The sequence below is a fragment of the Natator depressus genome, chromosome 18 (genome assembly GCF_965152275.1).
Source record: "Natator depressus isolate rNatDep1 chromosome 18, rNatDep2.hap1, whole genome shotgun sequence".
Classification (NCBI taxonomy): Eukaryota; Metazoa; Chordata; order Testudines; family Cheloniidae; genus Natator; species Natator depressus.
This window is the reverse complement of record NC_134251.1, coordinates 21748982-21775083: the sequence shown is the minus strand read 5'-3', so window position 1 is coordinate 21775083 and position 26102 is coordinate 21748982. Positions and strand designations below refer to the sequence as shown.

The following is a 26102-nucleotide window of genomic DNA, read 5'->3' as shown; positions in this document are numbered from 1 at the left end:
CGTCAGCACCCCACCCCTGGGTTTCCTTGTGGCCACAAGGTCAACACAGCCTCAGCTCAGAACTAGCCCCCAGTCCTTCCACCCCTACCCTAAGGCTTGGGGCCTTGGCAAATTGGCTGGATCAGGGAGAAGGCTCTGAGCTAGTTTAAAACCAGGATATTTATCTAAGAACCCTTTCTTCCCTGGAGAATACAGGTTGAGCTAGTACCTACATCTCTCTGGGAGGGGGGTTAATAATGGAGACAGTACATTAGCATTTCCCTCCCTGCTAGAGAAGGTACATTCAATGCCACAATAACACATAGACACCTGCATTTTTAATACAATATACCCAAAGATATTAACCCTAGTTCAATAAGATTTAACTTAATTCAATAAAGTTTATCTTAATTCCATAAGGTTCGTTCAGGATACTGCAGGGTATTGTCAGCACCACTGGAACTCAGCAAATGCTAGTAAGCGATCTCACAAAAACAAAGATTCGATTTTCAGGGCACATTGCAAAAGGTTCAGCGGACACCTCATGTTTACAGGCACTGAAAAGGAAAGCTAATGGTGAACAGGAGGCAGAAAAGAAGATCTTGGATGGATGATGTGGTATCCTGGGTGGACTATTCATCCACAGAGATTAGCAGAGGATTTGAGCTACCGTGGTTGCAAATCTCCAGGAATGGAGATGCCACCTAGGAAGACGTAATACCTAGAGATCACGGTCGGGGCCCATAGTGCTGGGTGCCATACAGACAGACCCAACCCCAGATCACTCCCAGTCTTCAGGGCATGTTACTCCTAGCCCCGCTGAGGCATGTTGGGGTGTGAGTGTGGAATTTGCACAGCTGTGGCCTGTGCTCTTTCTGCCCTGGGGACCAATACACCAGGTACAAAGGCGGCAGTGTCCAAAACTGTCGATCGGGCACCTCTGACGAGGACGAAACTGATTTTTATGTTAGCGAAGTTAAAAATGCAAATGCTGCCCCGGTGAGCGAGCCAGCCTCCCCTCCTCCAGCATGAATTTGCTCTTGCCTTGCAGCCCATTCATGATGTTACTTGAAGCAGGATTTAACGAACAGTGATGATGCTGATACTCCATGCCAGGCGATGTTAAGCAATTTATAAAGATCAAATTAAGTTAATATGAATTTGACTTACACCATTATGCTAATGATCTATTAATTAACAGGGGGAAGCACTATAGTTGGTCTTGATTAATATGAATCAGTTTGCATATTCTGGCTGTATTTTTCTTTTCCAAATTCTGAAACATTCATAATTGGGTGGTTTGTGCTGCAGGGCTGGCCGGCCGTGGTTGCGTGCAGCTCATTGGCTCTGGAACTGGCAGTAGACACGCCAGCCCACTGGGAAAATGGCCTCTACGTGCTGCAGGGGGTTGTTTTAATTTAATAAACCTTTTGTTTCAGCAGCAACATGTTAAGAACTCCTAACCCCAGCAGTACAGACTTGCTGTCTGCCATCTGGAATCCAGCGTGGGGAAAGCTCAGAGAAGTAGATGGGAGGCAGGCGACGCTTTTGACATGCAAAAAGTCATTCCAGCCTTGCAGGGTGGGTGTCGATGAGTGGGCTCTTTCATGCTCCAATTCAGGAAAGCGCTTAAGTGCGTGCTTAACTTGACCATGCACCTAGGGTTTTTTCTGGATAGACAAGTGAGGGCTTCAGTGAGCTTGTGGGATTCAGACCAAATCACTGTGTATCTAGCCTAGCAAGGGTGCTGTGAACTTCCCCTCTCCCCATAGCCGGGAGGCTCCAAGTGCATTGAGCAAGTTCACGTAGAGGGGAGACAGCCGGATGTTTGCATTCACTTGCAGGCTGGTGTCAGCTGCCATCTCCAAGACGCTACAAAGTGCTCTGGAGCAGCTGATGAGTGGGAGGGGGCAGTCCTACGAAGAGAGACCTTGGTGAAATAATCTTGATTTCCCATGTAAGATTTTGGACCGTTGATGAGAATGACACCAGCTGGGGCACTACCAGTGCCTATGACCCATGGGCCCCGTGTCCTTTCCAGTAGATGGGGGGAGAGCATGGAGCCATTTGCCAGAGTAGGAAACCTAGAGAGCATTTCAGTTTGCATTGCTTGTATGGATTTGAAGATTTGTGGGGGGGGGGGGGGGATTTGCACTGTTATCAGGCAATCAGCACCTCTGACCCTCCTCAGCTCGTGGAGTGCCCCTGCCCCCAGCCTCGAGGCATCACCTGGCTTGGGCGGAATCACGTGGTTTTGCCATTCGCAGACTGGGCCCTGCCTGGCATTCCCTTGGTACTAACCAGGCTTGCCTCAGCAGATCTGACTTGGGTCGTATCCTGCAGTCTGTTCCCTCCCGGGTGATGACAGTGATAACCGGTGAACTGACCCCCTCCTTAAGGCAAAGTATAATTTACTAGAACAAAAGCATGTCAGAGAAAACAGGTCTTAAAAGCAATAAACCAACCTCTATGCATATCTGCCTCTCCCTGAGGCTTACCCTTCCCTGGTCTGGAAAGGCCAATCTCCCAGGGAGGGCTGACAGCTTGTCTTCCTGTTAGAACTCACTGACCCATCTTCTCCAGAGAAGAGCTTTTTAACTCTTTACTGTCCTTTGCTCTCTAGTTCCCAGCCTGGCAAGCCAGCTGTGCCCTTCGGCCTGGAAGTAGGCCATTGCCTTGTAACTGCCACCCACAGTGCTTGGTGGGAGGTTGCTTATCCGGGGAGAATATGTGCTTGCATTTCTGTTTGTTCTTCTTCTTAAGCTAGATCAACACATTCATACAGGAAATTCTTATTATCCAGTACAGAAGAACTTCCCCTCGCTGACTTGGTCACACTCACTGTTCATAAAACTGTTACATCTCCGTACCCTTATTGTTACATAGCAGCTCCCTCAGCATTAATAATTTTATTGCATCTTTGCTGCACTTGCAGCACTGGGGCGAAGTCTCCTGAGACCTGCATGAAGTGCGCTTAGCAGAGTCAGTGTACTGAACCCCGAGCATGTGCTTGCTCTGAACATAACCCTTGTATTCCGCTTCTAAAAGCCACTGAAATGCTCTGCCTTTGGGAGCGAGGGGGAAAGACTGAATAATTGCTATGTTTGGGCATTAAAACAGGAAAAATACTCTCTGCGGGAGGGTGTTTGCTGTGCAGGGCTTGGGTCGCAGGCTGAGAACCAGCACGTGCATCTTTTAGGATCGCCAGGGCCCTGACAATGTGCCCTCTTTTAATCTAATTTTTACTGTCCCAAGAAGCCGACAGAATGTTCGAAGTTCTGTCCAGAGTCCGCAGTCTTCTCTCCAAATTCTGCAGGAGCAGGGAGCTGCCTAATAGCCAGCACGTGTGTCAAGCTGGATTAGCAGTGCTTGGCTGAAACTGGGCAAGAGTTGTCAGTTCTGGTCTTGCTCTGCTGGAGGCGGAAGGGTGTCCCATGGGATAGGAGAGGAGGGTGTCGTCCACAGCCCTACTGTCAGGGCAGGTGATCTGACTGGAGCTGGCCTGTGTCATTTTCTTGTCAATCTTGTGTCTGGGAAGGCACAGCCAAGTGCTTTATATTTTGCAGACTGAGCTCCCAGACACTGAGAAAACTGGCTGCATGTGAGCCCGGAGCATGGTGTTTGAGTCCGTCCGTACAGCTCTGGGTCAGAAGGATGGTCTTGACTGTGTCTGCAAATCACTGAAGGGAGGTCCCTGCCCTGCCGCCGGCAGAGCGGCTGCGTGAGCTGCCTGCTTTCTGGCGTGTGGTGCCCTCGTAAAGGTCGGGGTGGCTGCCGTTAATTCTGGCTGGAGGAGGCAGCTGTGTTAAGAGGGGATGTGGTTTTGCAGCCAGCCTCCTCCCTATGGCAGGGTGAGTGGTTGGGGGCGCCGTGCCTGCAAAAGGCTGTTTGAACTTGTGTGGCTGATGGGGAGTCCCTAGTGTGTGACTTTTGTGTAATCATCGTTCGATAACAGGAGTCGCAGAGAGACCAGCATGGCGTTTCAGCTGCTCAGCAGCGGTTTGATTGGCTGATGAATGTGGGAGCTAAGTGTGGGGGATGGAGAGGGAGGTTGCTACCAGCAGGCTGATGCTGCAAAGCTTGTACAGGAGTTCCTCTGGGTAAACACAAAACCACCCCAGTGAGCATCATGGAGCTTAGTACGATGCAAAGCCTCCTCGGTCTCACCTGTCTGCCTCATCCCCGCGATGCTGCATCCATTGCCTTAGCTGGAGTTGGGGGGCTGAGCACCCACGGAAACCAGGCTCTCGGATGAGGGGAAGTCTGCCTTTCTCCTCACTCTCTCCACTCAAGGAGGATTTAGCAGAGGCTTTGCACCTGGACACACACTGCTTCCCTCTGACCAGGCAGGGATGGTGAAATCCCACATTGACGGGATGGAGCAGTGGCTAATGCCCGTGAATCTGTGTGTGGGGAGCTTGAGAACGATCGAGGGAGCTCTGGTGCTTGGGAAGCAAGGGAGAGGGAAACTCCTGCATGAGTGACTCAGACAGAACTGAACTTTAAAGACCCTGGAAGCAAACGTTGGAGAAAGGGCAGATACTTGTTTGCCTGCATTGCGGCTGATGGCAGCAGAATCGCTGCCCTCTAACCTCTGCCAGCTGCAGCCCTGGTCAGTGCTGCTCTCGGCGAGACTGGTATTGCTGGAGGCAGCTGGGGTGGGCTGCGTCGCTGTCCTGTGTGAATTACGCTGGGGACGCTGAGCTAATAGTGCAAGGTGTGAAAGACTCTCCTGCTCCGTTTGCATGCAGGCCGCTATCTCGGTACCCGCTGCGCTGGCGGGGGAACTGAGAATCTCCCCTGGGGCACATCTGCCACAGCTCCTGTTCTCCATAGTTCTTGTCCCTTCTGGGTTCTCTGGACCCTGCTGCTTGTTCCCTTCATCCTCCTGATGACCTCATAAGCCTTACCCTGAGACTAGCGATGATGTCACAAGTGGGATGGTGACATCAGGGCAGTGCCCCTGCATCAAGCAACGTGTGTGCCAAGGGGGTCTGGAAACTGGGCCCAAGCTGAGGCAGCTGCAGACAGAGGCTTTGTTCTCTGAGGGGCGCTGCAGGCTTGGAACTGAGCGTGCCCCACGTGGCAAGGCTGCTCTGGGCTTTGGGCTCTCGTATGGATTTGAGAGGAGCAGGTTGCCAGGTGCCTGGAGGCTTTCACAGGTTGCTGAGCAAAGCTGAGAAGGCCGGTTAGCAGGGCCCCTCTTCCAGCCTCACCCCGCCCCAAGCGGTGGTTACCCAGTTGGATCAGATGCACGAAGGCCTGTTTCGGTGTTAACAGAGATGCTGAGTGCTCAGGAGTGTCCCGGCACCAGACAGTGGCTGATGCAGAGTGTGACGGAGAATGCCGGCTGGACCGTGACACTCCCTGAGCAAGGCCCTGATGTGGCAGCTGTAAGAACCGCCCTCCAAACGCAACACCCAGCAGTGCAGGCAGGGCCTTCAGAGCAGCTGTGTGTGCTGGGTACCGGGGCCTCCCAGGTGTCCCTGCCCTCCGCTTCCTGGAGAAGGGAAGACAGGGTTGAGATGCTCGGCTTGAATGCTGAGGACTTGCCCACCCCCATGGAGGCTTCTGGGTTGCGGGGTTGTGTAGGGCTCCATTTGGAGCCTGCCCAGAGCAGTTATCCACCAGCCCAGGGACCAGGAGCTGGGTCTGCTGAAAAGCAGTGCCTAGGGCTAGCCCCGGGCCAGATCTCCACAGCATTCTGCCAGCCAGCCAGCCTGGGGATCCAACCTGGGCCGCTGTTTGTGCAGAGCGCAGCACTAACCTCTGCATCCCACACAGGCCCTGAGTCGATGGGACAGGCCAGTCTGGGGGCCGTGCTCCCAGCATCTGAGCACTGATGGTGCCATTCTGAGTAACTAACGCATTGGGGTTTTGATGTCCCAGGTGGTGAGCTTTGCCAGCCTGAAGTCTGACATGTCCTACAACTGGATGGTGGTGTGTGTTCTCTGGTGCTCGGTCATCCAGTCCCTGCTCCTCCCCCTCTTCCTCTGGGCCTGTGATCGCTACCGAGCAGACGTAAGATCCATCTGGGAGAAGTGCGTGGCTGTCATGTCCAACGACGACGCAGATGAAGGTGAGAGCGAGCAACTCCCTGTGCTGACACGTGATGCATGCCCTGGGTAGCTGCCTGGGCCAGCCTGTGTCCGCCACAGCACTACCCCTCCCCTGGGTGCTTGTCCCGTGTCTGCAGAGCGGCGGGCTGTGCCAGTCACAATGCACCCTCTGTGTTTTAACATGGGGGTAGAGAGGGCTGAGCGATGGGCAATGAAGTGGCTGCAAATGCTTTTCTGTGATCAGTCAGCCAAAGCCAGACATAACTAAGATGATTCCAAGCACGGTGGTGGGCAAGCGGGTCACTTGCCGGGGGTCTCCTCCTGTCTGGAGTTACCAGGCACCCACATGCCATTAAGTGTCACTGCGCCACATTCTTCCGGGCTAAGAACAGTCGACGACGCAGCGCCCTGGGTATCGCTGGAGAATCTCCTGCCTAAACCCTGCTAGCAGAGCTCTGCCACCAGGGCACCACGTCTCCCTCCTGGGTCTCAATTGCATGTGCTTATTTCTGTTCCAAACTAATTCTGACACCAACCCCTTGCAGAGACCAGCCTGGATGGTGCAATTCACACCGACCTGATGTATGAGAGGCCTTACGACTATAACTACGGCGGGGACATCTTAGCGCTGGAGCACATTGCCAAGTACGACTTCTCAGCACTGGAGAGAGGAATCCCTCAGGTGTACCCGGTGCGATCGGTGCAGGAGAACAAAATGCAGTATCTGCAGGTAATGGGCTCCGGGATGGGCAGCAGCCTTCCCCTCCGAGCAGTCTTGGGACATGCTCTTGGAAAGAGAAAGTGCCTACAAAGCATTAAAAAAAAGTGTGAATCGCTTGCCTGTGGCTCAGCATTCCAGGTGCAATGGGGGCCTGCAGTGCTGGCAGGTGTGTCCAGGCACATTCAGCTCACTCCTGTTGGACAGTCCATGTCTGTCCGGTTTGGGAATGTACCTTGCCTGCTATCGAGTGTCCCGACAGAGAGCACCGGCTTGCCTGCCCTGTGTCCCAGGCACAGCCAGGAAGAGCCCAGTGGGTGCTATGTTGATGAGCACGTCTTACCAGTCCATGGATTTCGGTGGAAAGTTAGTGGGTGAAGGCAGCACAGCAAAGGATGAGCAGGAGACAGGTGAATGGGAGCAAAGTAACTTTATAAAAGATGGACTGGCCTTTACTGGAGCCGTTTAAAGCCCCTGGGCAAAGTGACTGTCCCTTGGCTCGCTGACCCCTAGGTGAGACCTTGCTTGACCTTTGCTTATGCTGCTTTGCTGTTGTATGCTCTCGCATTGATCAGTGACCTTGTAAGATGCAAACCTCCCCTCCCCCACTTTATTCTGTTTGTATTTTTTTTTAGTATACTTGATTATAGTGCTGACCACACCGAAGGAGGGCAGCCCTGAGGAATTAAACAATTGACAAGTAATAATTCATTTATTGGAAGTTTTTATAAACATTAATTACAAACCTACCAGAATGTGTCACATTCTGATTGGTGGAAAATCAGTCAGGATTTGCTAGGGCATGACCGATTTTCACAGCTGTCCCATTGCACTCTGGCTGCTCCACACAATCACTTGTAAGAAAAGGTTTAATATTGGTCAGGAGTTCAGCCTGGAGTACGTCAATTCACTCTGCTTGTCCAATGTTGAAGGATATGTGGAGTTTCCTTGTAAATGTCAAATTAACTTTTGGCCGTTGCTTGCACCAATCAGGCTGCGCACACTTTGGGGTCTCGGCCCAAGAACAGCTGGCTGGAGCTCCCCTTGTGGCATGCTCCTGACTGTTCTGAAATGGAGCTCACACCACCAGGGTACAGCACACTCTGAATCTGTCCACAGCAGATTTGCTGTGATTCCAGACTCTGCCTTTAAAACAGCAAAGTACATTGTGCAAGATGAGGCCTTGTCCAAATGACACACCTCTAGACTGTCTTTTATTGCACGCAAAACAGCTTGAGAGATGGCCCTACAAAAGGCTGTGTGTAATCGACTTGCTCTGTATTTTACTGCCTGCTTCTGAGACCCAGTGGAACCGACAGATGTCAGCATCATTCCCTCAGAATCGCTTTGCGGTAGCATCGACACCCCGAACCCGTGTTGAGTCCTAAAACTTTACAGGCTTACTTAAAATTGGAGCAGCTGCGAATACAAGAAGCTGGGCAGACAGGTTCATTGCTCTTGTGTGCGCCTATTCCATTTCCATTTTCTCTATTTCCCAGCAATCAGTTGTTATTCATTTGCACTGCAGTAGTGCCACTGAGACCAGTATCCACTGGGCCAGGCACTGTTCAAACACAGCCCCAAAGAACGTATCATCCCAACAGACCCAGGGCGGGAGGGGAACACAGACCAGAGAGGAGAAGCAATTTGCCCCAGGTCAAACAGAGAGCTAGCATTGGAGCCAGGAGCAGAACCCAGGTTTCTTGAGTCCCTGTCCAGTGTCCCATCCATCGCACCATCCTGCCTCTGTGCAGCATGGGAGATCACGCCATAGCACAGTGACTCAGCAGGGGTCAGCTGGAAGCACATGGCTTTCGAACGGGATGTTCTTCTCAGCCTTAGCTTCAGTCATGGTGCCAGGACCCTTTGGAACCTCTCCCCAGGGGTTAGACCCTCCCTGTGCCACCCGCATGGAAAATTCTTGAGGAAGCACCATAGATGCTCAACGCGTCTCTGCACTGAGACTTGCTGAGAGCACTGCTTGGCCCTCCGCTGCGTCCAGCTTGCCCAGGCCTCCGGCAGGAGCACCAGGCAGTCAGGACTTTCTCTGATCTGTTTGTATCCAGCACCAAGTCATTGACATGCCGTGAATGTTTTGTTTGACGTGACTCCGTAGCTCTGACGACGAAGCTCCCAGGCCAGGCGGGGAAGGCTGACCTGTGGTGTTGCTTTCTCCCCTCTTCTCTAGGTCCCGCCTCTGAGGCGTTATTCTCACGATGAAACGGACATTTGGACTACGGGCCAGATTTCAGCCTACCTCCAGCGCTGGGGGGCAGGCGAGGACGTGGCCGGGCTGGCCCACCTCCTCATCCCGCGGCATGCACGGAGGAGGAGCAGCCTGACCTCCTGCCACGAGGAGCGGCTCCCTTACCGCAAGCGCCGGAAGTCTGCCGAGAGCGTCATCTCACTCAAGCCGCTCTCCCGCGAGGACCTGTACAAGTGCTTCAGCAAGGAGGAAGTGGTGAACTTCATTGACGAGAGCCCCCTGGCCAGCCCCAGGAAAAGCCCCATGCGCTCGTCTTCCATCTCCCTCCTCCCTGAGGCTTTTCTGCCCCAGGCCAGCGTGCGCTCCAACTTCCCTCTGACCGACTTTGAGCGGGAGCCTCAGGTGCTGCGCAGGTTCTTGGCGCAGGGGAAGGGCTGCAGCCTCACTGTGCCCAGGCCTCTGCGCGCCCAGGAGGACCCCAGGTGCCTCTTTCACGAGGGAAACAGAGACCCATGCAGGGGACAAACTCCCTTCGAACGAGGGGAGGCCCAGGCACTGGACAGCCGCCCAGCAAGCAGCAGCTGCTCCGAGTCAGGGGGATTTCGGACGAGTTTGAGCATCTCCTGGGGGGAGCAGGAAAATCTACAGAAAGGTGGGAGCAAAGGAAGCACCACTAGCTTTTTAAGCTCCCCTTCTGCTTCGTCTGGGTATATAACATTTCATTCCGACTCCATCGGCTCGGCCTCCTAAGGCCCCAGCGCCATCTCTGCCGTGGGTGCTGGTTTTCTGCGGCTTTCCTGACGTCGGTCAAAGATGGGGTCTTGGTTTAGTAACGGGAGCTGGGCAAAGCACCAAAGAAATCCGATGTCGTTCTCATGCATAAAAAAAGGGAGGCAGAGAGACTTGCTAGAGGAAGGTCTGATCTGAGGACGGTGTAAAAACGTTTGCAATTCCTACTCAGGTGGACAAAGCCACAGCACAGTCCTTCCAGACCCTTTCCGTGTGCGGATGGCAGGGCTGCCCGGGGTGGGGGGATCGGCGCGGGTGCTGCAGCCCAGAGTGAATGCTCTGCTTGATCCCGGGCAGCAGGATTGCGCTGCCTGCAAAAGGCTGGTGGGGGTTTAGCGCAGCCCCACAGTCTCTCCTGGCGTTTGTTAGTAGCTGTAACACGCGCAGCATGTCTCCTCCAGTGATCGCTAACACGTGGTACCCTCCTCTTCAGGCTGGGGTGGAAAGCTGGGCTCGTGTTTCCGTTAGAGACGAATAAGGGTGTTTCTCATTTTAGTCAGAGCGGCTGGCTCGCCAGGCGAGGCAGCCTTATCTCCAAGGCACGGTAGCCTGACACGACAGTGCTTAATAGCGCGGGGCTGGTGTGTGCGTGTGTCGCTTATCCAGGACCGGGCTCCCTCTCTGTCTGGGGAAAGGGGGTTGAACCGTGCGACCAGGCCCGTGTTTGTGCTCTGGGAACAGGCTGTGCGCTGGGGTAGTCCCGAGTGTAGTGGATAACAGTCAGCTGGAACAGGGGGCTCAGCATATGGCAGGTAAGAAAACATTACGGCAACACTCGGCTGCTGCTGTTGCTGGCGCGTGCTGTGCGTCTGGGCCGCCGCAAAGCGTCCAGGCTGCTCCAGACAGAACCAGCTGCCTCCCGAGCAGAGCCAACCGATTCCGTTTTGACATTTAGAAAAAATTAGGGTGTTTTCTTCTTCCCCTTGTTGATGTGAGTAAAAACAAGACCCAGCCAGAGATTGCTCTGGGGTGACAAACTCAGCCTCTCCCCCGCCCCCCCCCCCCCCGGCATTTGAGGGCAAGGCCTTTCTGAGGGCAGAAGAATGGGGTGTGTTTAGCAGGGAACATTGATACACTCGGCAGAATGCAGGCACTGAAAAGCTTTTGTCGCCAGCGAGAGGCTGAGTTAATCGCCGACAAAACCAGTGTCTCTCTTGTGTCCTTTCTCGGCACTGCCTGTGAGCCACAGAGAGGTGGGTCAGGAGGGAAGAAGAGGTGACATTTCCATTTCAATGGCATCTCTGTTAACCTGCTGCTCTGCTACAATGCAGCTAACACGGAGGAGTCAGGATCACTGTGTTCTGCCTGGAGAAATATTAGCGAGAGAATTCGGGGGGGGCCGGGGGCGGAGACTTTCTGTGAGCTCCTTTGTTTTACTAGGACTCTCGCTAGTGGGGAGACGTAGTGACCCTTACGAACGTCTACGTGCTGCTTTTTGAGCACGTGTGGGGTGCATGTGCGTCCGCTGTCTGGCACAGGGGAAGGGAACTAATAGCCTCGAACTAAGCTGCGAAGCGTAGAGAGCCCAGGGCCAGGCAAGGGGAAAGGGGCTCAGTATTCTCTAATACTCCAACCCTCATTATTATTTTTTCTAAATTCTGTGAATTAAATTTTATACCTGATTTCTCTAGGGGAAAAAGAAGGAGAAGATTGGTACCTGCTCAGCTCATGACACTGGATCCAGTGGGCCAAGAGCAGAGGCCACCTTTAATACAGGCTAAGTGAACTGGGCCCAGTTTTCTGGATTCTGTAGTGGCCGGTTACTACAGACAGATCTGTGATTCGCTTAGTACATCTTCATAACCCACTGCCGAGGCTGAGAGTCGTAGCTCCTAGAGTGAGACTGCTCACGGGGTTCTGCCCGAGGATCCATGTGTTGCGCGGGCTCACACGAGGCTCCATTGCTCTTGTGCGTTCATTCAGATCTCGGTCTTGTTGCTCTGGAACTGCATGAGACTGGAGAATTGGTGCCTCTGCTCCTTTGGGTTCATGGTGTGAAATCCCACTAACTTGTGCCCTGTGGTTTCACGGCTGATACAGACACAAGCTAAAGGTAAAGTGGCAGGTTCACTCTGTGGAGCTAATTTCTGTGTCCTTAAAACTATAACAAGCAATGTTGGAAGTGCAAAAAAACAAAGCTGGTGATGACTGGTACACCCCCCTTCCCCACACGCCTCTTCTTCGCCAACTGCAGCAATCAGAAGCATGGGTCTGGCATCGCCATTTCTGTTCCCTTCCCAGCCACAGTCCGAACGCTGTTAATGGGGGGAACTGAAGCCTCGACAATGGATCTCTGCTCTGACTTTTCCACTTGAACACTGGTACCACGGTGGCAGGCCGCTCTGCACTGACTGTGTATCCAGCGCTCGCAATGCATATGTCCCTGCGCTGCCATGCGGCTGCTGGCTCCTGGAACCAGTTCAGAGCTGTGGAAGGCTTCGCTGCCCTGCACTGCAGTTCATAACTGGGATACAATTTAGGCTAATAGGAAAAAACCCCTATTACAGGCAGAGAGAAAACGGAAACATTCATTGATTATTTCCCCAAGCCCCTCCAATACCCTGGAAAATACTGAGAGTTGCCCATGCAAAGAGTCTAGTTTGCTCCTCCCATCACAGCCAAAATGCACCTGCTACAGTAACACCCCTTCCTGTTATGTGCATCAGCTGACGGCAGAGTAGGGGGAGAGGCTGGCTTTCTGCTGGGCTCTCCTCTTGTTTCCTTTTCCAGTTGGCTTGCACCTCTGATACAGATATTTCTGGCCATCAGTTAATCCACCCACCAGACTGACTTCCACCCTCCAGGCTGTTACTCCTGTTTCTCTTGCTGTAACCCCCCTCTCTTCTTCAACTCCTGGGTGCAGGCTGGGGCTTGAGAGTTACAGCGTCTGGCTTACAAAGAGTTTCAATTCTTCTCTGTTGCTTCCCTCAGCATGGGCTTCTTGAAATCTGTGTTTGCGCTACACACACTCCCTGGCAGTGCTTAGCACATCACTCGCTCCTAAGGAGCCAGAGTGCTTTGCAAACAGACGTGAATTGGGCCATTTTACTGATGGGGAGGTAGAGTCCTTGTCTGTGTCCAGACTGCTTATGGTGCAGCATGGCTTCCCCTGGGATTGGGTGAGCTCTGATGTTAGGACTGGGCCCCTGCCCTGCACCTGCTTGTGTGGACCCTTTTATTTCGGTTCAGTAGTGGCTTATTCCAGTTTAGTTTAACCCTCTTCCTAGTCAATTTCAGCTAAACTGAGATAAGCCTGGCTTAAACCGAATAGCCTTTTGTACCAGTTTAACTACATCACTTTAGCTAACCTGGTGCTGCTCTGTAGCCCTGAGGCACAGAGATGGGAAGCATCTTGCCCCCAAATCGCACAGGGAGGAGGGCCAGGAGGACAGCCTCGCAGTCTTGACTCCCAATCCTCGCTGACTTGCTACAGGAAGTAGGAAACCTGGAGCATGGTGAGTTCTGTGAACAAGTAACGCCTAGTTTCGGATTGCAGTGTATTTTAAACACCTTTAGGAATCAGTCCCCCAAAGGCTGTTTTAGAGGGCTGGGGAGAGGTAAGAGCCATCGGGATTTCCCTGCCATTTTTTATGTGGCGCTCCCTGGAGCTACGAGTGCCTCCGAGTTGCCTGGAGTGGGCCACTCTGCCCCACTACCAGCCATTGCAGGTGGCAGGGACAGAAGTGGCAAGTTGTACATCGAGTTGCTAAGAGGAGATGTGGCCTTTCTGCCCGGCAGCCAGGATGTTCATAATTCTCTTCTCTCCTAGAGGGGTTATCAGGAAGTAGACGGACATTTTTACTCTGGGGTCTGCATTTGCGGAGCAGAAGTCATATGGCTGGTCGTGATTTCTGATCGTGAGCCCAAGGATAGACATTTCCAGATGGCTTGGAAGGGATAAATATTGTGTTTTTTTAATAGCAGCCTATAACAGAGGGAGAATCATTGTTGCAAAAGTTCACAGTTGACTATAGAACCTACTGCTTGCAGTGTTGTGTAGCTGTGTTGGCCCCCAGATATTAGAGAGACGAGGCTGGTGAGGTAATATCCTTTATTGGACCCACTTCTGTTGGTGAGAGAGACCCTTTCAAGCCACAAAGAGCTCTTCTGCAGGTCTGGGAAAGGTATTCGCAGTGTTACAGGTTAATACAAAGTGGAACAGATTGTTTAGCTTTAACACACATTTCAAGGGACCATTCCCGGTGAAGTGCTGACCCTCTTTCCCTGGGGAGACTCTTCCAGAGTCCAATCAACATCGATAGACAGTTGTCCTGACTTCCACCCTAAACTTTCCCTTTGATAAACTCATGCTCTCCTCTTGACTCACTGGTACTGCTCCCTGTCAAGTACTTACACTGTGGCTGTTCCCTGCCACCCCTCTTACTGGTCTCTCTGCTGAGTTATTCATACTTAGCTCTTTCAGTGTTTCTGGTTAGGTCAGCAGCCCCTCTGAACCTATCATGCTCTGGGCCCCCTCTATCTTGATCCCCTCCAATTTGTTTTAGCCTCCTGGAATGGGGATGCCCCAAGCTGCATGCCATATTCCACGGGCAGTCCCCATGTGCTGCATAACGAGGGACATTCCCTCCCTGGTCTGTGATGTTATGCTTGTGTGAATGTAACCTGATATATACTGTAATATATGGTAACATGCATGTATTGGTTTCATGTACTCTCGCATTTCTTTGAGTTAGACCAGCTACACTCTCAGATAAAATTCCCCGATGCTAGCAGGAGCTGTCTAAGAACAGAAAATATACATATGCCATAGAAAATTTACCAGTAGCACTTTTGACGGGACACTGTGCCCTGGCTGTTTATTTTCTAGTACGTGAGATTTTGCTAGCTCGCAAGTGAGCACTGAAGGGTGTCAGCAGCATGCTCAGCAGAGCTGACAAGACAGTGACCAGGGCCTCTGCCTTGCCCTGGAGTTCTCTGCCATTTCCTTTCCCAACAGCACCGATTGCCCTGGGGTGGGGGTAAATAGAAAGCGTCGCTCTGATGACCTTCCTGTTCCACACAGAGAGGCCTGTTGGGTCTAGAGGGGCTGCGAGGCAGGACTCCATCCTGTTCATGGCTCTGCCGCTCATTGGAAAAGTGACTTGTCCGAGGTGTCACCACTCCTCTGTGCCTCGGTTTCCTCAGATGTGGTGGCAGTTTAGTAACATTTGCCATTTTCACGGGGCTGTGATCCCTCAAGAAAAAGTGCTTTTGAGTGCAAAGTACCATTGTTACCAGTTCCTTAAAGGATGCCGTTAGCTGCCCCAATTCACTGCACGGTGAGAGTACTGAACTGCAGCTGTGTAGCCCCTGGTACCTTGTTAATCAGCACTGATGGGGAAGGAATTCCAGGGAAAGCATGTGGCTAAACTATCTGCTTTGCGTGAATGTGAAGAAGGGGTGGGAGACTCCTCCTCTGCTGCAAGAAATAGTCTATAACAGATCGCCAGAAAACTCTGCTGCCTTTTGCAGTGAAAGAGTCAACAGACAGAGCAGCAGTTGTGTGGTGTCATCGATGGGCTGAAGCATACAAATGCAAGTACATTTTACTGAAATAGACTGATTTAAATTAGACTAATAAAGTGTTGCCAACTGCACTAGACTGAAAATAAAATGCATTTGGAACCAAAATTCAACTTATCTGAAATTGGAGCCACCTGTTGAATTCTGTTGGCCTTGAGGTGTGTTTCTTTTTGACAAATCTAACCCTGACCGTAAAAGAACAATCCAGACCCTGCCATTACTTCACTTAAACTTCAGAGCCATGAATGAAACATTAAAGAAACACAGCCGGTTTCAGTGTCACGTTTGAATCCTTAATTGTCATAAGCAAAGAATACTCAGTCTTGAGCTCTTACCAACAGGGTCCCAGAGAATGAGATTTCTCCTGTTAAGTGAGTGACGAGAGTCTCTGTGTCTAGGGGACCGGTGTGAGGCATGCTTATAATTTGGAATGCTCAACGTTTAAATGAACCATTCTAATTCATTTTTCAATTGCAATAAAAAAAAAAGAACCACAAACTTAGAAACAAGGGATTAAACAGAGCGTCTGGGTGGGTGTTTTGTTCCTATTGATAAAATTCCCCCACCAGAAAGTGATGTTGTGCCTTTAAGGATTAAAAATATTGATGCTGGTCATTTGTTAATAATTCTATCGGTGACCTCTTTGTGTTTCACCTCTAACCAGGGGAGAACGAGGCTTTAAGCGGTTGTTAACAATTTGTAGTACTGTATCTTTTTAACTATTTGTAGTGTCAAAAGGCCATGTTCTGAAAAGAATGGGTTTCGTGCCACCGTATCACAGAGAGCCAGTCCTGATTTTTACTGAATTTTGGAGAAAAAAAAAGAATACAAAGGCTGCTCTGGTCTTCGGGATAACTAGACAATGTCTTTTTATTGCACAATAATGACTGATGTTTTGTAAATTCCAATAAGGTACTTTTATTGGAACTCAAACTACTTCTTTAAACTGTTCTGTGTGTACTATGCATTTGTAAGATCTCCTTTCTGTCAGTGATGTTGATGCTTTGCAACAATTCTTTCTATTGGTCTAAGTAGATTTGTCTTAAGTATAAAGTTTAGAGCATTTTATTCACAGTATTTCTGATTCATTTGTAGTTTGCTCTTTTTGACAACTTGAGGGTTTCTCTTTGTAAAGGACTGAATAAAAATTCCTTCTGTATTGTTTACACTCCATTCACCTTGCTCCTTGGTATATACATTGTCACGTCACTTCATTTCTATTTCTTCAGGTGCAGGCCAGAGTTTTCCTGCATTCTCATAACCCTGCCCCAGTATAACAGTGGGAAGCAATTCCTGCTCCTGAGGTACTCTTGAAAACCCCACACTTGGAAAGGAACAGCAGAAGTCCCATTCACTTTCCCTAGGACTTGCACTCCCACGTTTGGAAACTCCTACTCTTAAATCATCAAAACTCTGTCCTGGGCCCATTTCTGCTCTCATTTGCTCCAGGGCGCTTGCATGCTCGTCCCAACACAGAACTGAGTGATGTAAAACCCACAGAACCAGCTGCATTTTGTTTACATCAGTAAGAATTTCTGGGCAGTCGGCTGCAATGTTCCCCCTCTCAATGTCACTGTCGTGCCTGGGGGTGGGGAATGGCTCCTTGTATTGCTGAGTGCTGGATGTACCAACTTCAATGTGTTTGACTCCCCTCAGGCGGGCTTTGTGCTGGGGAAAGGCACCAGAACCTGAAGTCCCCAGAAGGAGATACCAAGCAAGCAGCATCTACCTGCCCCAGAGCTGGAGCTTAACTCAACCCTCTCTATCTGTTGATTGCTCTGCAGGAATTGCCAGCAAGTACAATCCCTAGTACCAGTAATGCCTGAGGTTTGTATGAAGGAGACACCTGCTCACTAAAAACTGCACTGGTGAGCCAAACTGCGTTTACACAAATCGCTGAACAGCCAGCTGATGGTAATGACTTCCCTCATCCTGAACCATGTGTGAGTCAGTGCCCTTGAGGAGAATGTATGCCCTGTCCAGGGCTCAGCCAGCTAGTCCCCCCTCCCTGCCCTCCTCCACAGACTACAGCTGAGTTTGGAGTAACACCTGAACACTTACGGTTTTTAAGCAATTATGCCTACACGGAGAGCAGACTAGCAGGTCTGGTCTTGCAAAGATTTCCCCATTTGTTGTGATTTTTCAAGGCTGGGTTCTCTGTCGACACAGCCTCACGATGGTAGGAGCTTCCCGGAGCAAGTTGGAAAACAATGTCAGATCAGTGCCTAGACTGCCTGACAGACTCACCAGTTTCTGGTCAGATGATCTCCCCTATGTTTTATGGCAGCCTTGTGCAAGATGGAGGAGAATCACCTGCTGTCCTTAGTCATGAAAGCCAGCAGGGTGGACCTGGGGAAACAGTCACTGGTGTGACTGGAATTACAGGCAAATGCTCAGAAACTCCACATCGTGCTTGCAGTGCATGAAGGAATGAGCCTGTCCACCTGGACCCACGCGTGCCTTCTACCTGGGTTCTTACATCACGCCCATCGTCTTGGTATCCGTGGCACAGTGGAGAGAAGAAAGGGGCTGTCTGCCTCCCTGTGCAAAAGGGAACTGAACTCCAGCTGAGCTTCAGGCAGAGTGTGGCTGAAGGTTCACTGGTGGCTGGAATGACATTGGACAACAGAGCTTAATATCTTTATTTCGGACAAGCTGCCCTGGGGGACACAGGGCCCTCCTGGAGCCTTGCTCAGCAGCACTGTCCTGGCTGTGGTATTTGCTCCCCTGCTCAGGCACTGGTTTGCAAAGAAACCCAGATCCTCCATCGGCTGCAGTGAGATTCTGGTAAGGCCACAGTTGTCTTTCCAGTGTCCTTGCTGCTCTTCAGTGTCTTTGCACAGCCTTGCGAGGAAGCGGCTCTTTCGTGCATGTGCTGGTGCTGCCATCTAGAGGGGCAGAGGTTGCAGAACAGTCCTGGCATTGTCTGCTGACCCCAACAAGGGGGTGGCTTCAGAGAGTAAAAGGGCTTTTGTCTCTCTCCGAGAGGCTACTTGGACACGAGGGAGGAGGCTTCTTTTGGAGCTGGAAGGAAGGCGTGGCGGTGAAGTGAGGCACATCACTTTCCCAGCCCATTAACATAAGCCGTTCCCATTCACTGTCACACATACCTAGTGTGGGCGTTAGGGTACATCAGCAGAAACTGGAAGAGCTCCATAAAGCATCTACCAAAGAAGGATCTGGCATTCTGTGTCTTTCCTCTCTCTGCCGTAGGAACGTGGGTTCACAGGAAAAGGCAGGAGCAGTGAAAGAACCCTGCTAAAGACGACTGCGAAGAAGGCCAAGCCATTCCAAGCAACAGAGAGTGGGCCCCAGAAGACCTGGCCTGTCTGGCATCATTAACGGTACAGGCTCTCTGCTGTGCATCTCACCTAGGAGAGCTTTCACCAGCTTTGTTCCCAAGCCACGCTAGGATGGGTTAAAAACAAAACTGTATCAAATTATGGCCATTGGAAAGATGGCTTATAGTTGTCATTCGTTGAGCAAAATTCTGGGATGAGGCAGTGTTCCTGTCCCATCGCTGGGAAAGCACGTCTGTCTTTCTAAAATCCTATGGCTCTTGGAGCCAGTCTATTGTAAGGGGTCTCCTGGCTTCCTTGTTTTGATCTTCTATGGCTTTGCTAATAAGACATAAGAATGATCAAGGCTTATGCTTCCGGGAAGATTCTCCACCAACATGTCCATCTTTGCTGCACTATGGCTGTGACAATCTCCCAAGCAATAAAACCCTCGTCCTCCTCCTTGTCTAAGGATGAAAGGGGGAACACAGACAATAGTGTGGGATATTGTCTCTCTAGGGTTTGCGTGTCTCTCTCGTTTATGGGTCTGCTTAATTGTCTTCCTCTCTTTGTGAAAGGCACTTAGTGGTTCAGTTGCAGACTGGATGGGTAAAACATTTTATAACCCGGAAGGTTAATCATTAACCCTTTCTAAATGCTCCTGAATAAACTTCTTCACACGCTGAGATCTTAGCAGTGATGAGGGCTTTAAAATGACTCTTCTGCCCCTGCTCCCCCACAGGACAACTGCCCGTCTCTGCTCGCTGCTGGTGACTGGGATGAAATCTCTCTATCTGACAGCTGGGCCAGGAAGCAAGGTGACCTTTTGTGACCAGTTGTTCAAACACAAGCTACTACAGGCTCTAATTCCTCTTCATGGGGGAAAAAATGTGAAATGGAAGAGACAAATCACTTCCCTCTCTCCGGGGCTCAGCGATGGCCTAGCGTGCAGCTTACCAGACCTGCATTACAGTGACTTTGGCTGCAGAAGAGTAAAATACAGACATTGAATCTGTAAACTATTCCTGGCCTAGCCCAAGACAGGAGTTGGCATAAAAAATTAGCTTCCCAGGCTGAAAAATTCACACCCTGACCTGCAGCTGACACCCATTGTTCAGGCAAAATAAGCCCTGAGAGCACCAGTGTTTGGGATGTATACACCCAAAGCACTGGGGTTATCATTAACCTGAGGGAAAAGCCTGTCAGGTAATCCCCAGAAGATAATGTGCTCTTCCCCCAGGGAGCAGTCACAGCCCTCAGTTTGCATTCGCAATGAACTCCTCAGCAAGACTTGGCTGTCACCCCCACACTCAGCCGCTGGAGATGAATGCTGACCAAAGCATGACTGCAAATCACTGCACTGAGCTCAAACTGGGAAAGACTTGAAAGTCCAGGTGCCTTTCCAGTACTAGAGATACCCAGGAACCATCTGCCACAATGCCCTGAGCAGGACTGCGTAATCCCGGTGAGAGCGCATTTGGGTTTGTGTGTTAGTTACCAGAGAAATACAACTGGGCGGCTGGTAAGATGCATTCTAACGCTCAGAGGTCCCAGGTGAAGGTGGTTGGCAATGCCAAGGGCTTTAGAAACATTAATGAATTCTATCACTCTGTCCACCTTGAGGTAGGTGTTTATCTTACTTCTTACAGGTGGCTGCAGTGATTTGGCCAAGGTCAGGCAACGAGTCCATTAGGAATCCAGGAATATGAGCAATAACTGCTGTTTCATAAGCCTGTGCTGTACCCACTAGACAAGTCTCTCACTCCCGCAGCCCCAGGAAGGCATGTGCCCATGCAAAACTGGCAGAAATTACATTTCCCAGATAGCTTCCAATCAGCGAGTGCGGAATGGGATCTGGTTTGGCCTGCTCCTGCGTGGGTGATTTTTCTGGCCATGCACTTACAGACATGCTCTCTCCATTGCCTGGATCATAGAATATCAGGGTTGGAAGGGACCTCAGGAGGTCATCTAGTCCAACCCCCTGCTCAAAAAGCAGGCCCAATCCCCAATTTTTGCCCCAGATCCCTAAATGGCCCTCCTCAAGGATTGAACTCACAACCCTGGGTTTAGCAGGCCAATGCTCAAACCACTGAGCTATCCCCCTGAGGGATACAGGAGTGCTGCCCTTGCCCTCTGCAGCTGTGGTGCAAAGCTCATGCTGCCCCATGAGTACGAGCCATGGCTGTGTGCTCTTTTGGACACACAGATTTTTCAGTTCCCCAGCTACCCTCTCCTTGGATTGACCAGTACAGAGGCTCTGGGTCTCTACAAAGTGCCATGGCTGGTCATCTTTGTTCCTAGCAAATGTATCCGTCTTATTAACTTCTGCCCTGAACTAAACACCTCCTGAGCTTTGCCATCCCCTTTGGCTGGATCGGCGGCTGAGCCATGCTGTGCAGTTCTGTGTCTCGGGTGTGTAACTTCAGACAGAGACAGGCGCAGAGAGGACTGGAACAAATCAGCTGTCGTGCCTGAGAAGCCTTTGGCCCGCTCTCATTCCTGACCGTTCGGGGATCAGAAAGGCCCTCGTTAGGTATGCAGCCCCGCTGCCCCGCTGTCTCCGATTCCGCACATAAGATGTACTGTCTGTAACTGACAACCCCTTCCAGATCCAGTGTAAATTACATCTGGCCTCAGACAAACCTTGCACATAACAGCAAAACTACAGAGGGGCTTAAGGGTACTACAGCTCGCTTACTGGCTTTTCTTTCATGAATCATAATTAACGTTTATCAAGTGCTGAAAAGGCCTAAATAGAAGGTGCAGAGGGGAGCAAAGCACTTTGCTAGCATGGCTGGTGGGTGTTGTGCTGCCGAACAAATGGTTCTTGCCACCCCTGGAAGCGGAAGTGGAAGTGAGTAGGGTTTCTGCTAATGTGTGTAACCAAGGAGAAAACTTGGCTCAAAGGGATCCCATTGAGGATGGTCCAGTCCTGATCTCACTCAGCTGTTGATCAAAGGCCAAAGCCCTGGGAGTCAGGACTCCTGGATTCTATTCCTGCTTCTGCCACTAAGCGTCTATACTGGTCCCAGTACAGCGAGACAGGCCTTCAGTGTAGCTGTTCCCTGGATGGACGTCCCTACTTTCAAACAGCCCCGGTAAGCCTCACTGGTGCAAGCACTGTTTTACACTAGTGCAGCACTTCTAAGAGGGGAGACTGTACAGGTAGCAGCAGGGATACAGATCTCCCTAGTGTAAGCAGCTCCTAGCAGTGTCATAGAATCATAGAATATCAGGGTTGGAAGGGACCCCAGAAGGTCATCTAGTCCAACCCCCTGCTCGAAGCAGGACCAATTCCCAGTTAAATCATCCCAGCCAGGGCTTTGTCAAGCCTGACCTTAAAAACCTCTAAGGAAGGAGATTCTACCACCTCCCTAGGTAACGCATTCCAGTGCTTCACCACCCTCCTAGTGAAAAAGTTTTTCCTAATATCCAATCTAAACCTCCCCCATTGCAACTTGAGACCATTACTCCTCGTTCTGTCATCTGCTACCATTGAGAACAGTCTAGAGCCATCCTCTTTGGAACCACCTCTCAGGTAGTTGAAAGCAGCTATCAAATCCCCCCTCATTCTTCTCTTCTGCAGACTAAACAATCCCAGTTCCCTCAGCCTCTCCTCATAAGTCATGTGTTCCAGACCCCTAATCATTTTTGTTGCCCTTCGCTGGACTCTCTCCAATTTATCCACATCCTTCTTGTGGTGCGGGGCCCAAAACTGGACACAGTACTCCAGATGAGGCCTCACCAGTGTTGAATAGAGGGGAACGATCACGTCCCTCGATCTGCTCGCTATGCCCCTACGTATACATCCCAAAATGCCATTGGCCTTCTTGGCAACAAGGGCACACTGCTGACTCATATCCAGCTTCTCGTCCACTGTCACCCCTAGCCCATGCGTCTGCCCTACCTCGCCTCCTGTCCTGCCCCCAGGCTATACAGGGCCGTGTGGGTGAACTGCCCTCAGTCCCTCTCAGCTGCCTCAGCCTGAAAGGGAGCCTTGAACCTGCCCCAGCTGCGAGGGTTTTCTCGGGTTGTAGTTCCGTTATAGACAGATTGACTAACTTAGCTGTAGTGTGATTAGCTTGTTCCCCTCCCTCCAGGGAGGCTCATCGTCCTTGGGAAAATGTGCCAGCCCCCTGGAGTTCAAATGCTGCCCCACTTGCCAGGACGCCATCCCGGTTAGCGATGGCCACGCCAGGTGTGTTCGCTGCCTGGAAGAGCCTCACGCTCCTCGGGCGGGACACTTCTGTTTCGCCCTTAAATCCAGGGTGAGGGAAAACTGGGAGATTAAGCTGAGGCTACTGAAGCTGGAGTACTCCCCTTGCCCTGCTTCAGGGCCGGGTCAGGAGAACGGCCCTGTACACCAGTCTCAGGGCCGATCCAGCGCCCCTTCCACCTCAGCTCAGCCTTCTCCCAGTGAGGGAAAGACTCCAGAGACCCCGTCAACGGGTGACAAGCAGAGGAGCTCTGACTCCGTTCATAAGAAGCCTGCTCCTAAAGAGCCCAGTCCCTCAGTATGTCAATGGTTTCAGAACCCTGGACCTCCCAACTCGGTACCATAGATGTAACAGACTCCTCCAATACTGGCCGGGCTGGAAAGCCCTAGAGATCTTCCAAGAGCAAACATGGCTCTGACTGAGCCTCAGTACCATCCGGACATGCCCAAGAAGGCAAGGACAAACCTTCTTCCAGACCAGTGCTGTCATACTCAGCTTTGTCACTGGCACCTCCCCCAACAGGTTCCTCAGTACCAGGCAAGCCCATGGCTCCCACCTCGGAGAGCTCGAAATGTTCAGGTCCATCTATCTCCGGAGACAAACACACAGTCATGTGGATACCACTTCCCCATTCGGGACTGCAAGAATTCAGGTACTCAAAGGATTTATTGGTGGCAGATGAGCCGGAGTCTCCATTGCTTATGGGTGTGACAGGCCTCTTGGTACGAAGACTCACCAGGCTTTTCTGCTGGGGCTGCTCCACTAAATGATGGAGAGGATGATGATGGAGATCACTCCTCTTGTCTCAGTGCAGGGCTCTCCCACCCAGCCATCGGGGAACCCACCCACTGACATCCACAGAGAACGGGAGACCTCTTGGGTAAAAGTCACCTCCTTTCCCATACGGCCCCCCACAGTAGCCATACCAGGGCCCCTGGGTGGCAAACCAACAACAATATTCCAGGGCTCCAAGTCTTGCCCACCAGGAAAAGAGAGAGAGACACAATTCCCCTCCACTCCAGCCATGCCTCAGGAGGAGACATTTGAGAAGCAGGAAGCCAGGGCAGGTAAGGAGGCTACCCCTCAGACTACCATCTCCTCGTTGTCTCCAGATGAGGTGGTTATGCCTTCACTACCGTCTCTGGGTGATGATTTTCAGCAATTTTAGGACCTCATAAAATGGGTGGTGGATGCTCTGCGGAAAATCTCTGCTGAAGGGGAGTACCCAGCAGGGACATCTCAGACAACCACGGGGACTGCACAGGGGGGTAACCTTTCCTTCCATTTCCATTCCAGTCTTACCAGCTGAATGTCTCTAATGAAGGACGCAGCAGATGTGCTCTTCACACTGGAAAAGGTGCCTCGCTTTACATTAAGTGCTTGATTATATCCTTAGCTGTTCCAAGGGACCCAGGGGCCCTGAACTCGGATTATGGAATGAATTTGCACTATAACAGGTAACGATGGCACTTTGCAGTGAATTGGGATGTTAATTCTTTGGTCAGCAAGGTGTTCCCTACCTCTTTGGGGGAGTTCTCCCCGCCCCACTCACTCCCCTGGAAGTCAGTGGGTTCGCACAGCTGTAACTGGCCTGTAATAAAAGGCAATGCTGTATAATCCCAGCTCTAAACCAATCTTCTACTTACTCCGCTGGCCCGACAGGATAACAAATGGCAGGTGAGGAGGGGTGTTTTGCTGATTGCCACTTTCCCTCACACTTTTGCTTGCAGGTGTCTCTTGGAGAAGAGCAAGGCAGTGTAGGGGAAATCTGTGGGCGTCTTCTTTCTGGTATTAGTAGGAAGGAGCATTTCCTGCTGCCTCTCCAGCCCGAGGGAGAGCGCTCATCTGCTGCAATCTCCTCTGGGGTGTGTCGGAGCAGTGGGTAGCCGCCGAGAGCTCTCTTTTATGCAGAAGCGTGAAACGGGAGCTGAATGGGTGCCACCCAGCCTGGCTGGGGAGCACCTTGTCCAGCCACACTGAGAACATCACAGGCTAGTTTTACAGCTATTGCTTAGCAAAAGGACAGGCAGGATGCTGAATTCCTACACCTGCTCTCCCACAACTGCTTTTATCAGCCATCATCTGGCGGAGCAGGTCTCTGGGAACATCCCTCATCGCAGCCTTTCTGGGGACACTGGGGGCACAGCCATCCATGTGTAGTTCCATTCAGGATCTACCATAGCTAGCGCTGACAAGGAAACTCCTGTAAACAAACCTGATATTTATAGGGCTCAAAGCCAAGTGTGCTTCAAATTTTGGGAAGCTGGCAGGAGCAGCGCTTGCTTCTGGAGCAGCAGGTGTCTTGGGGGGGGGAGGGGCAGGGGCAGCAGAGTGCTTGGGGTCAGATTTGCACAGGAGTTGTTTAAATCTGGCTGAACTGATTTTTATGTATATTGAATGTGTAGAAGACGTCCCAGGTCCGAGAGCTCTCACGACAAACGGCTGCTGGATCATTGAGAGTAGCAAGATAACATGCAGCTGGTGTGACCAGTGAGGAGTTAGCCGTCTCCAGGCCTTGTGCTGCAGAGTAAGCTAGCTCCTACCAGCCAGAATACCTCCGGCCCTGTGACCACTGAGGTAGAAATAACCACAGAGGTGTCCAAGTAGGGAGACAGGCAGCAGCCTGGGCCACTCTGTACCCCCATGGCCACGGATGTGCTGCTCCAGCTGGAGCCCATAGCAACCTCTGCGAGACGCCAGCAGTTAGTGCAGAGAGCTCATGGCTGGGCACTGCTGCAGCTCACAGTGTGAAGGGAGGCCTATGCCTTGAGCTCCTCCTGCAGTGGGGGATGTGGCAGCCCGGCCCCAGTGCCCCTTTTCTTCCGCCATCAGCTCTCTTCTACCCCTTGACTAGTCCCAGTGTCATGTTAATAGCTGAGCCTTTTCTTCTCCTGCTGCTCACCCTGCAGGCTCCAAGCCAAAGTGAAAATCCCAGGAGACGGTGCAGGGAACTGCTAGAAATTCCTGCCCTCCCTTCCCTCCGCAAGCTCCTTAAGGCTTGTCCACAGCACCTGGAGGTGCCGGAGGACCCGGCTCTCTTGTAATGTAGGGGTGCGGTTGATTGGAGGGTGGGGGCTGGGTGCCGGTGGCCTGGCCTGGGGCTGCTTAAGTAGCTGTGATTCTTCTTGCTGCTTGGTGCCCTGCTGCTGACTCTGGCCCCCCGCCAAAGCACTTACCTTCTCCCAGACACAGGCTGGTGGTTACTCTCAGCTCAGGAAGTTTATCACCAGTCCTGCACAAAGGGTGGGGGTTGGTGGGGGGGCCTCCTTTAGTGGGGCCAGTTAAACCTCAGGACCTACATGCTGGGCCCATGGTGGGTCCTCGGAAAAGCAT

At 51.6% G+C, this 26102-nt stretch overlaps 1 protein-coding gene across 4 annotated transcripts in view; it reads left to right on the top strand.

Moving 5' to 3' along the window:
- GPR153 (G protein-coupled receptor 153) overlaps positions 1-16441 on the top strand; it is a 46162-nt gene extending 29721 nt beyond the window's left edge. For 2 of the 4 annotated variants that reach the window (XM_074975269.1, XM_074975267.1), the window contains exons 4-6: positions 5869-6058; positions 6584-6768; positions 8945-16441. In XM_074975269.1, coding sequence (XP_074831370.1) covers positions 5869-6058; positions 6584-6768; positions 8945-9712 — 1143 coding nt within the window. In that variant the 3' untranslated portion in view covers positions 9713-16441. The remainder of the gene's footprint in view (positions 1-5868; positions 6059-6583; positions 6769-8944) is intronic. The other 2 variants (XR_012642314.1, XM_074975268.1) reach the window with 2 other exon arrangements.
- The last annotated feature ends 9661 nt before the right edge of the window (positions 16442-26102 follow it).